At 43.7% G+C, this 13114-nt stretch overlaps 1 protein-coding gene across 1 annotated transcript in view; it reads right to left on the minus strand.

The window, feature by feature from the left end:
• The window catches only part of EBF2 (EBF transcription factor 2), a gene marked incomplete at its 3' end in the record, with an annotated part of 116330 nt that extends 110156 nt beyond the window's left edge, over window positions 1–6174 (minus strand). The window contains exons 1-5 of the mRNA XM_080360393.1: window positions 5228–6174; window positions 2350–2506; window positions 1292–1355; window positions 950–1005; window positions 515–588 (exon numbers count right to left, since the gene is read on the minus strand). Coding sequence (XP_080216519.1) covers window positions 515–588; window positions 950–1005; window positions 1292–1355; window positions 2350–2506; window positions 5228–5358 — 482 coding nt within the window. The 5' untranslated portion in view covers window positions 5359–6174. The remainder of the gene's footprint in view (window positions 1–514; window positions 589–949; window positions 1006–1291; window positions 1356–2349; window positions 2507–5227) is intronic.
• Window positions 6175–13114: the final 6940 nt, after the last annotated feature.

Here is a 13114-nt window from a genome sequence, read left to right on the forward strand (position 1 = left end):
TTTGGTTTGAGAGGCTTCTGTTTTGGTTGGGGTAGAACTAAGCAAAACTTAAGAACATTAATGAGTATAATTGAATTAAGAAAAATAAACTATTTCACCAGAGAAAAGTACATTAAGAATACCTTTCAGTTTCTAAGTCAAAATCTGGAAGTGAAAGTGTTCTCAAAAGTTGAACGGGAATTTTTGTAAGAAATAAGAGTATGAAAAGTCTCAATTTAAACAACACATACAAAGGCCTAGTTTAAATAAAAATAATGCAGCTGAGACTGTGGGCCTGGGCTTGTTAAATTTCTTGCCAAGGGGGAAAAAAAGGACATAAACCACCACACACAAACCCCCAAATATCTGCATTGAACCCAAATCAAATATTACCCACATGTAAAATGAGAGTCTTCCTACACCAACAAAAATCAAACAAACCAAACTCTTCCTACCTACAGTTTCATTGAAAAGGCCACTTTGTCATCTACGGAAACCAACTTAACAAATGATGCCATTCGTAAAGTCACCCTACCTGCACATGACTTCATGGGTAAGCAAAACCCTGCACATTTCTGGGTTCTTGTTCTGTCCTTCATAAGTGATGGGCTACAAAAATAAAGAGAAGAGGTAAGCCAGTAGCATACAAGAGTTACTTATTTGTCATAACATTCAGATCTGAGGTCAAGGCTTTTTATCTCACCATTGCTTGCAAATAAATACCTGCCCCAAGGCCTTTGTGAGCAGAGAAAGCAGCTTATACATAACTATTGATAAAAAATAGATAAAAACCTATAATTCATAGAGGAAAAAAAAAAAATAGACTTAAGAGCATTACTTTTCAATTGTCCTCAAAAATAAGGTCTGCAATACAAATGAACAAGAGAATAAAAACTACGCAGGACACTGTTAAGAAAAAAGGAAGGATGAGGTGGGATAGGGTAGCTATTTATTTATTAGCTGTGCTCACCTGCTTGGTGACTGAATCGATGAGCCGAACGTAGAGATCCTGTTCAGTCCTGACACCTAGAGCAAGAGATGAGAGTCAGAAATAATGCTGATAACACGCATCTTTCCCTAAACATCACAACAAAATCATTCATTTCAGCCAGTGCTTTATTAAACACCCTCAGAAAGACCATTTAGCTTGGTTTCCCAAGCCCGTCCACAGCAGGTGAAGCTCAGAGCCCAGCTCTGCACCGAAGGGGCATCATCCAGGGAATTCCAGGGTATTTTGGAAATCAGAGTGACAGCACCTCCAAAGCTCGCCACATTTTACAGCCTACAGAAGGTGACTGGGAATGGGACTCACCATTGCTATAAAGAAGCTGGAGTTTGTAATGTGTGCCATTGTTCGTCTTTTCATTGCCTTGCTCCTGAAAGAGACAATTTTCAAATAATTTCTTCCAGAACTTACACTTGGCACATTTAAAATGCAAAACCTGATAATCATGATTGAAGTGACAACAAAGTTCATTAAAATTCCGAGAGGTGGATCCACTGATTGGGATATATTAACCTTCCAAATGACCCAGGACAAACTACAAAATACAGCTGACATCTTTTCCTGTAGGAGTTCAAGAACTTCTTTTCCTCTCTTCTTTGCTATTATGCTCTCAACTTTTTCAAAGCAATACACCGAGACAAATCTGTATGTTTTCAGTCAGTTAATATAAAGCAGATTGATACCGGGAAAGCTCGGTGGGTTTTGTTTTTAACGTGTTCGTTGCTTTGTAACAGTGTTATTTTGAGTCATTGTTATTTATTTCCCCAAGGTTGTGCTACAGGGATGTTCCTTGCATGTTTTTTTACACTATAATTTCCTAGCAGATAATTTTATACAAGCATCCTTCATAATCAAAAAAATCTTGCCCATGACTAAGAAAATACTTGTAAAAACAATGTGAAATGGTCAACACATGGATTAAAAAAAAATCTCAAACCAAATGCTTCTCGAGTACTGCCATTTACTTTGGAGTCTTAAGGAATACAAATAATCAAGCTCAACAGATAATACGACATATTACAGGTCAGATTCCACTTCTGTTAGGGTACTAATAAAACTTGGTAAATCTGGTAGATACCAAAAAAAAAGAAAGACAAGGCACGCAGTTGTCCCTCATGCATTTTTTAATTCTCTTTTTGGCAGATGTATGAAATTCCCATTTTATTCCAGATCCAGCAGAGGCTTGCAAGCCTTTTGAACTACAGCAGCACGCACAGCTTTACCAAAGCACCTGAACACTCGACCAAGAGCTGGCTGTATTTTGTTAGGGACAACAGGTATTAAAAGTCAGCGGCTCAATTGGGGGAGAAGAAAAGGTCAAATTTGGAGAGGAAAAGAGGAAGAAGAAAGATAACAAGCCTTACTTTATCATTTTCTACAAAGTCCACAAAAGCTGTCCTCTCTATTTCCACGGGCTGCCCCTGTCTGTCGTAGAGAGCCAGAACAAAGTGAAAGAAATTGGATTTCCTCAAGTTGGAGGGTGGCTGCTTTTCAAAGTGAGCTCTGGACAAAGCTACTCCGCTGTGGAGGAAAAACACGGGATGGGGTGTGGGGGGAAGAAACAAAGACATTACCAGGTTGTGCAGTAGTAACAGCAGAACAACAACAGAAAAGGCAGAACACATTCAGAGAAAAGCCGGGAATCATCCACCTTGTGCAAGTGTCACACAAGGTTAGGAAGTGTCACTTGTCACCCTGGCTCTCACGGCTCCTTCCCCAGCGGGACAGCAGGGAGGGCCGGGGCGGCTGCGGCCGAATGCGGAGCCTGACGGGGGGATGAAGCGATGCCCAAGTTTGAAGCTGTCATTGTAACACTCATTTTGGCTTGGCCCTGGTGTCTTTATGGTTATGCTTTGAGGACAAGAGTAATTTACAGAGCCTGAATGTTAAGAGATCGGTTATTGCTAAAGACAGTAAGTGTTTTACTTCCTCCTCTACCTATTTCCTTCTTGCCTGTCACACTCATGGCTGGAATGCAACACACAGGTTGGGAAGTAGATGTAACATATCAGAGAGTCTGGAAGGGCTATCTGTACATTCCAGCATCGCTCCCTTTTCCTGTACAAGACAAGTGATCTTAACATTTCCTACAAGTGGACTGTCAGCTTGAGGGCAGCTACATTTTAGGCAAAAGACAACTAGTTTCAAGCAGAATATCTGCTTTCCTCAGCAATGAATTTCGTCAATGTAGTCTTTACTCACTGACCTATTTGAACCAATGCCTGGGTCTTCAATTTCTGATTTAAATGGAAAGAATTTAGACTCCAGTTAATTAGCCCTTGCCCAAATCTTGTCCCTGACTGCAGAAAGTGCAGTGGTTCCCACACATTGCCGGGCTTGTAAAGATTCAAATGCTTTTGCATATCCAGAGTATCCCTAACTGCCACATTTCTCAGTGAAACTAGTTGTAGCTCCCTCTCCTTAATGCAAATTTGAAAATAGGTGCACGCAAGCACCTCCATATTACTTAACAGACGGATTAAATTTATCTGCCAGACAAGTTAGGAGTCAGAACAGCTTCAGTTGTCAGTCCCCCAAAACAGCTCCACTGCATTAGCCAAAGTATTTGCCTCTTTCGGAGAACTACAGATGTTTCCCCGTGTTTTCCATTGCCAAATAGGTACAGCGGGGACTCGCCACATCCGCCACAACTGCACCTAGTTTGGGGCTTCCTCTCATTCTACATGGAAAAACTCGGATTTCTTGGTTTATTACGGATCTCTGGAAAAAAATCGGCAATGCCACCACCCAGCACAGCGCGACCGCGTCTGCACCGCGCCCGCAAATTAGAGGCTGCTTGGGAGCCGCTTCCTTTTACTTTCGGTTTTCCCGGGAATAAACCTCTCCCCCCGTCATCGTAGTTATTAAACCGTCTATCGACATTCATAAAACTCTGATAACTCCTCCCATAGTGTTTGGAAAACCTTTCTCACGGATCAAGCCGTGTGTGGGGGCATGGATGGACTATTTCTATAATGTCCCTATCTCATTTGAAGTTCCATCTACTGTTATATGCCCTTTGCCTTGTCTCTATGTTAAATAAAAGTAAACTTATTCCCGGAACCAATTTAGCCTTTCCCTTCCCCGATGCTACTAGTTTAAAAAAAAAAATGTTAAAAAGTATCCAGAGAGCGAGGGAAAAAAAAAAATACCTAAAAAGGTTTTTCATCGTTTTACCCCTAACGGGTAGAGACTAGAATAACGGACTTGTGCCGACTGGCTGGGAAAAGAAAATTTAAAAAGCGGGGGAAAGCTAAGCCGCCCGAAAAAGTAAAAACCAAAGAGCCCCCCAGTTCCGTGTGTTTACTGGCATTGCAGAGCAGCAGCGATCCCTGGCACCCGCAGGTGCCGGACCAGCCTGGCCGTGCAGGTGAGATGGAGCGGGCAGGGAGCGGGGAAGGGAGTGGGGCTAGGCGCAGGGAGCGGGGCTGCGGGAAGAGGAGCGGGGCAGGGAGCGGGGCTCTGCGCAGGGAGCGGGGTCTGGGCAGGGCAGCGGAGCTTCGGGCAGGGAGCAGGCAGGGGAGAGGGGCTCCGGGCAGGGAGCGGGCAGGGGAGAGGGGCTCCGGGCAGGGAGCGGGGCAGCCAGCGGGCTCTGCACGGGGAGCGGGCAGGCAGCGGGCTCCGCGCTGTGCGGCCGCTCCGCGCTGGGGCCGCGGCACCGCCGGGCTGCCCGCACGGCTTTTCTGCCTGCCAACACTCCTTCTCCCTCGGAAGCCTGCTTTGCTCGCTGCTTGCCTCTAGCAGCCTGCAATTCACGAGCTGAGGTTTCTCCAGTGCTTACCGTAGCTACAGAGACACTTGAATTAAGTAAAACAAGATGGGCCGGGGCGGAGCGAGGGAAAAGATCTACATTTAAATTAATCCTAACTTGGTCCGCTCCTGTTCAGCTGTCTGCCCCCGAAAGCGAGAAGGAGTTCTGTGTATCGCTAGGTACAACCAATCCACCCCCACACACATCTCCCTTGTGCTGAAAAAGAAAGAACGATCCGAGCTCTGTGTCATCTGATCCCTGCACTGGATTTTCGGACTCCTGATGCTCTCCGTTTTTGGAGTGCTTCTCCCTTGCTCTAGCTGTAATACCCTGAATTTTCACTGACTAGAAGAAACCGGGAGGAAGGAGGGGGACAGAAAGGGAGAAAATAAATTTAATATCAAATGCAAACAATAGAGAGTAAAGAAAAGGCTTGGTTAAAAAAAAAAAAGAGGGAGGGGGGAGGTGGGGGAGAAAACAGTCACAGTTACCTTTGTGCTGCTACGTTTGCATCCACAACCCCAACGTTTCTGACCCAGGACCTGACGGAATCCATTTCAGAACCTAGAGATTTATCTTTCAGAATTGGTCCTCTTCCTAAAGTATCTTGAATCCCAAACATTTAAAAAGTCTATTCCAACTAGCAACAGTTTCCTTTTGGGAGATAAGGGAGGAGGAAAAAAAAAAAAAAAAAGACGCAGCCTTTGAAGTTGACACACACAAATCCCAGAAAGTGGAGAAGTTCAGCTTTAAAACCAACTTCTTCTGTCTTTAAATGTTACGTGTTTTTAATGCCTTCAAATAGGGAAAAAAAGTTTTTCCTCTTGCAAAGTAAAAGTTATGCTGATTCGGTCTTGCCTGGTGTCATTATCCTTCAAACGCAGGAGAGCAAACTGCATCCAGAAACTGATAGCAGTTAACAAGGATCACCTGTTTCTCAGACACGGGGAGAATTGATTGCTGCCTAATCCAGAGGAGAAGGAAAAAAAAAAAAAAAAAAGAAAGAAAAAAAACAGGAAGAAGAAGCGGGATAAATTGTAAAAGAAAGGAAGAAATGGAGCTAAAGAGAGTCTGATTACACACTACGGCTGGGAAGCGCCGATCCTTCCCAAAGTGGCCACCATGAATGGGTTACAGCGAGGGGAGCGCACAGAGCGGGAAGGGGGCGGAGCTTGCCCCCAAATAAGGGCTTCTCATTTGCATAAGATGCCCCGATTGGAGGGCTGCGTGCGATCCTGCCGCCTGCCGGCTCCGAGCGCTCAGCCCCGGGGCGGGGGCGGCGAGGCCGGAGCCCCGCGGCTGCGGGCGGGAGAGGGACCGGCCCGGCCCGCGGCCCCGGCCCCGCAGGCTGGCTTGTAATTCCATGTCGTCAGCCGCACACCAGACGGTCCTGCTACATAACTGACCTGCGCTCAATGCGGCAATCTCTAGAAATCTGTTCCATATCGAAATAATAAAGCAACCACACAGGTAGTTGGCGGGTTTGTTTCGGGGCGCGGTATTTTTAAAAGATTTTTAAGTGCTTAGAGGGCATGAAATGGGTCCCGGTCGCAAAGCCTGCGGGGATTTTGGATGCTGAGACTATCTGCATAAGCAAGAGCAAGTGAGACTCAAAGCACCCAGAAGACCCTGAAGTTCTTACTCTACACAAGCTGTCAGGTTCAGCCTTAAACTTTTTGTAACACACTATATCTAGGGAAAATTTCCCATTAAAGGAAACTGGAGCTCAGCCCAGCCCGCTGTGAAGCGGGACGATACCTGCGTCCACATTTAATCTTTTTTTTAAACCACTCTGCCTTGGTGATATTTTCCTCCTGGCCCTTTTGTATTCTGATCTGTGTATAGATCTGCCTCTGAAATCTATATAACACCAACGCGAAAACAGATTTCAAGACAATGAATGCAAATCTGTGCTCAGAGACCATCTGCCAGATGAGGGAATCAGATGTTCGGTAGTTAAAGGGACAGCGTAAGGATTTCCTTGACTCATTATGTGCAGCTCCTCTCTTTAACCTGCCTTTTTTTTTTTTTTTAGGGGATAGAAATACAATTTCCATTTCAGAAAAAAAATCCTAATTCCTTCCATCCACGTTCAGCCGCATTTGAAAAAGCCACCTTTCTATTAAATGCTAGATTGTCAGAGAGTTTCCTACAGTTCCCTCAAAAAAATTGCAAATTAAAATCTTCCCATAAAACTTTCATGAAAATGTATACTTAATTCAAGCACGATAGAGGGCAAAGCCGGCACTCCGAATTATTTTGTCTACAAAAGTGACAGACGTGATATTAGATGAACTAATACATCTCACACAATCTTTGTTCAAGGAAATTTATCGCGCTGACCCACCTCCCCAAACTGATAAATATGCAGTAAGTGATTTTGTCAGGTTAGCAAAAGGAGAGGCTGGATTTATTTTAACGTTACAGCAAAGCACCGGCAGTTTGATGGTGTTAGAGAGCAGAAGCCAACCTTTCAAGACATGATATTAGCATCTTTGAGATGCAATTTCTCTATCTGAAAAGACCCAATCCAAACAGTGGTATGACATTCGAATAAAAGAAACAAAAAAAGGTGAGAAAAAAACCAACAACAAACAAAATACGATGTAAACGCACATGCGATGGTAAAGGCATATTATAGCGATTTTTTTAAAACCATTTTGCAATAGGCGTGGGTACATTTCCTCAAATAAAAGCCTCCTCTTTGTAATAAGATCATTTTTGGCAATGCCACTCTGACCATTCCTGCATTTATTCTTAAACCTGGGGCAGGGACGGAAGGTGGGGGGGCGGAATTCCCACTCGATCTAACCTTGGCCGACGTACTCATAAGGAGAAAATGTTTCCTAATAACTGCTGTCCCTCGCTCCTACTGATAAAGCCGAGTCTGTCCCTGAAACGCGTTCAAGGGATCCAACCCAAACGCTTATTCAGTTCCAACCCAGTCGCTTAAGAACCGCCGGGCACGGACCGTGCCAGCTCCGGGAACAATGGGCACTCGTGTGCCGGGGCCCCCGGGGAGCCCCGCTTTTCGGGATTCATAGCGGGTCAGAGGGCAGCGGCGCAGGTCAGAGGAGATGCACTTTCTTCGCCCCAAACAGCTGCCACCACAATTTTGCACTTCAGGGACAAATGAACGGAGCCTTCTACTGCTGCCCCAGCGGGGGCTGCTGGCCGGGGGCGGGGAGCGCTGAAGACCGGGGGGGAAGCGCTGGAGGCCGGGGGGGAAGCGCTGGAGGCCGGGGGGGAAGCGCTGCGCCAGGCTCAGCCCCGCGCCCGGGCGCCTCTTCGACTCCTGCGAGAGGAAGCGCTTTCAGGGGGAGAATTTTCTCCCCCCACTTAAGTTCCTCTCCTTTGCAGCGTATCTTAAAATGACAGGAGTTGTTAAATACTTCTGCAGTTATAAACTCCCGATTCCCTATTTCAGGGACTTCGTTTAAATAGTTTGGGAAAAGCCTGTTTCTCAGACGCTTCTGATACAAAATCACTGAGTAAAAGCAGCATTATACGAGTGCAACCGCCGCTTCATTTGGATTTGCACTTTAGAGGTTTCTGCGGTTCAGCTGAGTCGGTTCCACCGGCAGGTAAATGGCACCATATAACTCCGGAAGGATGGCGCGTTGGCTTGGGAAAAAAACCCTGCGAGTTCACCGCGGTAAAGAGAAGGAAGCTCCAGCAGCGTATCTTCATATCGTACTTACACCCAGTTCTAAATACAATTTAGAGGCATAAATAAGAGCACGCCGAAGGTTTGGGGAAAGGGTTTCTCGGAGCGAAAAGGACCGTAAAGCAGCAGCGGTGAGCGCGGAGCGGGGAGAGGGTGTCGGGCCGGGCACCCCCTGCGCCCGCCGGGCCGGGGCTCCCGCAGCAGCGCCGCTCTGCGCGCAGCCCCGCACCCCCACAACTTTCACGGGCGCTTTCAGTCTCGGGAATCGCTTGAAGCGATTTTCTCCCTCGTACTAAGGAAAAAAAAAAAGGCAACTGTTTCGATGAGCGCTGATGATTTCCTGCTGGAGGAAGGGCTGTTCCCCTCCAGACTGCCACACTCGTTTCCACATGCCGGGGTCAAAATGACAGGTGAGGCAGTTTTGACGTGGTAAAGCGAGATGCTCGTCTTTGTTAGTGGGTTTTTAACAACGTCGTTTAATACACCAGAATCAACTTTCACGACTCGACACAGCGACTGCCAGCAGGAAGAAACACATGCATTGAAGCTGATACTCAAGTCCTTTAAAAGCGTTACCTTAAAACTACTATTGTTTCCTGTCACGTTTAAGGAGAAAATGTCAATGAGAAAGTTAAACTACGTCTAAAGACGACACTTGGAAGGAAGCACTTCATTCTTGTTCCTATTCATTTGTGAGAATTCACCATCCTTCAGGTGTCTCAAGGGAACGAATCGTAGGTTAAAATTATCCATGTCAGAAGGGAGAAGGATAACTAATCTTTCCCACTTTATCCAATAATCTCACTGGAAGTTTCATTTTTCCGGTACACCTGTACCAGAAAAATAAAAGTGCCTGTTATAAACGTTAATTTAAGCTGTTAACAGCTTAAAGTTTTAAGACATTCTAAATGCAAGTGATTCATGTTCAAGCACACATCAATCACATTTTTTGGCAACATAACGGTATTTGACAAACAAAGAAGTCCCTGAAAATAGCTTTCAAGAGCCTAACATAAGCATAAACAAAATATTTACTTGCACGGGATACCCTGCAGCAGAAACGTGGCGACAAGAACCAGGAACAGGCTGAGTTCTGAACTCGTGGAAGGACAAGGGTGTGGGGTGGTCAGAGCACTATGTCCAAAATGCTCCAGCTGATGCAGGACTACTCTTCATTTACAAGACCCTCAATTTAGCTGAAATAAGAAGGTACTGAGCTTAAGGGGGGGGAAAAGTTTCTGAAAACGTTTTTAATATGAGATGTTTCAAGCAGTTCAGGTGCACGCAACTAAGTCATGAAAGCAAATCGAGCTCAACTCTGCATAGAAAATGCAAAACAAGGATTTAAGCAATGAAGTGCTTTGGGTTATCTTCATTATAAGCCCAGTTTTATATAATTAACATACAGGTTCTCTCAGAAGAGAACTCCCCCATTGGATTTCTGGAAAAAGTTCAGCCCCTAAGTATAAAATAACTAATCCCTCTCCTATGCCATTCGCAAATAACCAGAAACACAGCTCTAGAGCTGCAAAACCAAGAGCTAAACCCCATCTCTCCCTCTTTCTCTCCCCCTTCCCTCTTGCACCATAAAGGCACTATTTACTGGAGGAAACTCTGCACACCGATCAGTGCTTACAAAATGTGCAAGTTCCAGATATTCTACTGATCACATTTATAAGCAGTGAACAAAGGAATGCTTTCAAACTTACACATGCATAAGTAAACATTTAATAACTTCTTCTCCACCTCATCTTTCCCAAAAGAGAGAAAATATTGTATCCATCAGATCCTCTTTTGAGTCTCCTATTCATTTCAGTAAGTAGGTGCTTTTTTCACTAGAACAGAAAAACACATCTGCTCGGTTTTATATCCAACTTCTTTTTTTTCAAGATACTTTTACTGCCTTTTGCCTAGCATGCTTTTTGGAACACGTTAGCAAATAATATTTTACTATCGGGAGTGTATGTTCCATTTTATTTTATAATGCAGATTTGAGAAGTCTTAGTGCTGAAGTTTGTTTTTCTAACCACATGGAGGTTTGAAGCAACAAGCACATTCAGGAAAAATACTTTAAGTGGGTGTATATTTGTGCTGGGATCCTCTCTCTCATTTTGCAGCTTATGGAAAGCAATCAAGGTCAGTTTTACAGTATGTCTTTGTATATAAACTATCTAAAATATTCAACAGGAAGAAGAGAAGTTTAGGTTATTGTAGCCTTTCTAGCTCCAGATACACACTTATGACCCAACTCGAGTTGTCAAACAGTCTTCACAAGCAAGTGGATAAATGCAGACACACTGGAGAGCAGAACTAAACTCATTCATTAATATACGAACCAAATAAAAAGTGGTCCCCAGTATTACAAATATTCTTACACTGGCACTTAACCTATATTAGTCATTCGAGTGGTCTTACAAGAATTACTTGACAATACACACATGCTTAACCTCTTGCTTAGACATCTGTACTGTGAGGGCCTCATTTTTATTCCTTGACTTAACTCAATGCAGCTCTGTCTAAAACAGGTGTCTAGCTTTAATTACATGAATGGTCACTTCGATGTGATGCCACAGGGACACTTCACCTGCATGTAAGTCAGCAAACCTTAAGCATCTTGCTAGATAAAACTTGATTTTTAAAGTACTTAAAATATAAGCATTGTGAACATGTGCAAATTTCTTTAGCTCTTTCATGCAGCACAGCCTAACATTTAAATTAGGACACTCAAGTCCCAGTAATACAAAATTACTTTGATCCAAACTAGTACTGGAGCAGGAATATGAAAATTCTATTTAATTCCAAATTTGCCAGCTTTGCCTCAATTGCCAGAAAAGAAGGTACATATCTAATGCATATCTTGTTGCACTGTTTTGATTGGCTGAGGAAACAGCCTCCAGCCAGGGCTGGCTACCTAGAAAAGCTTCAGCTTCCAAACTTCTGTCATTTTCCAGGGATATACATGCATATGTATGCATATATACAACTCCAGAGTCTTCTCAAAGAAATATTTGTTTTCAAGAAAGTATACTGATTTTCATCCTCACAGAACTCAGATAAGTAGGCAGATCCACCTCAAGCTTTCCACTAACTTTTCACTGTTAGGATAAATCCAGAAACTTCACCACGCACAAAAATACAGGAAGTTACAGGGTTTGGTTCAAAGCCTAGTACATTGTTGGAAACATTTTGACTTCAGCAGCATTTGGATCAGATCAGTTTTGGGGGGCGGGAAATGTGTAATTATAAGCTTGATTGTATCACTTGATTTTCTTATTTTAAGATGTTTTCATAGCTAAAATATCAGCATCCATAAAGCTTTCAAGGTATGTGCAGAGACAAAGTCACCTAATCCATGCAGCATTATTGTTTGACAGGCTGAGAAGCTGAGGCACCAAAAAGTCCCAGCACACAAGAACAAGCATCCAACATGCTCTTCACCTACAAGACCATCTTTCCCTTACTGGACCACTTTTCCAACACACAGGAGTCCATCACAACTACAAGAGTACCCAAGTCACGTAACACACGTGCACTGAGAGCCTTAGTTGGTACGGGCTCAGACTACGGAGGCAGCCTGCTTTATGCCACTCAAGGACAGGGATGTGTTGCTGATGCAGGCTATTTTCAACCTAGAGTTACATAGATTAGCACAAACCAATTCCGACAACGGGACTGAGCTCTGCGATTTAAAAATAAAACCAGGTTATATTATTAAAGACTGCAACTGCAGTCAAGGTGGAACCAGTGTCAACCATTCCATAAAACATAGAAACTCACTTGTCAAGATTCTGAGCCCTTCACTGGAGTTTACTGGTGCAACCATAATACGAAGTATTAGGATTAGGACACTATCTCTTGGGGATGGTCATTGATCAAAACATCTGCCTCCTGCAAAGTCTCCTGTGCCCTCTCTTAAAGCATCTGGCATTGGAAGCTAAGATATAATACACAAAACCCCTAATCTAATCTGACTATTCCTACATTCTTTCCATAAGGCAAGAACGAGGTAGTTAAAAACTCAGTATATCAGAATTAGAACTGTACAGCCTTGGAAAGACAGTTCTGCTGCTTCTCTGAGGTATGGTAAATAACCTGAAGAAGGTTTTTCTTTAATTTGGTGAAACAGAACTATTAACACACCTAACTGGACTTCTACCTCAGTACATGGCAGTTCAGAAGCTGCCAAACTTGACAACCAGATTTGTATCCTGCAAACACTTGCACTTGTGTTACAAGCAGTGAAGCTGATGGTAAGTAACATCACCTGCTCTCAACAGAGCTTTCCAAGGTTAGAGTCCCATGCCTAGGAAAATTCTGAGCTTTTGGTTTTGAGAGTTTAAGTCATTAGTATCTAGTTTAGCCTAAATATTATCTTCCAGGAGGTGAGAAATCTACCCAGAGTTTTATGCCTTCAGTGCTTTTTAATTATAGCTTACCATTTGAACTCCTTCTTTCATCACTGATTTTAAGTATTCATAGGCAGGCTAAACATCAATGCTTTGAAATTTACACACACCTAAATGGTTCTGCTACTTAAAAGGATTTGATCAGCCTCACTGTGTGGCATCACATTTCCACCAGCTGTGTCAGTTAGTTACAGAAAAGTAATGTGTTTTACTAAATAACCTGATACTAGTAAAGTATTTTGAGAGAAAGCATTACTACTTCATTTAAGAAAAAAGCTGTACTAGGTGGCACCCCAACCCAGCTA

This window comes from Nesoenas mayeri (assembly GCF_963082525.1).
Source record: "Nesoenas mayeri genome assembly, chromosome: 27".
NCBI classification, from domain to species: Eukaryota; Metazoa; Chordata; class Aves; order Columbiformes; family Columbidae; genus Nesoenas; species Nesoenas mayeri.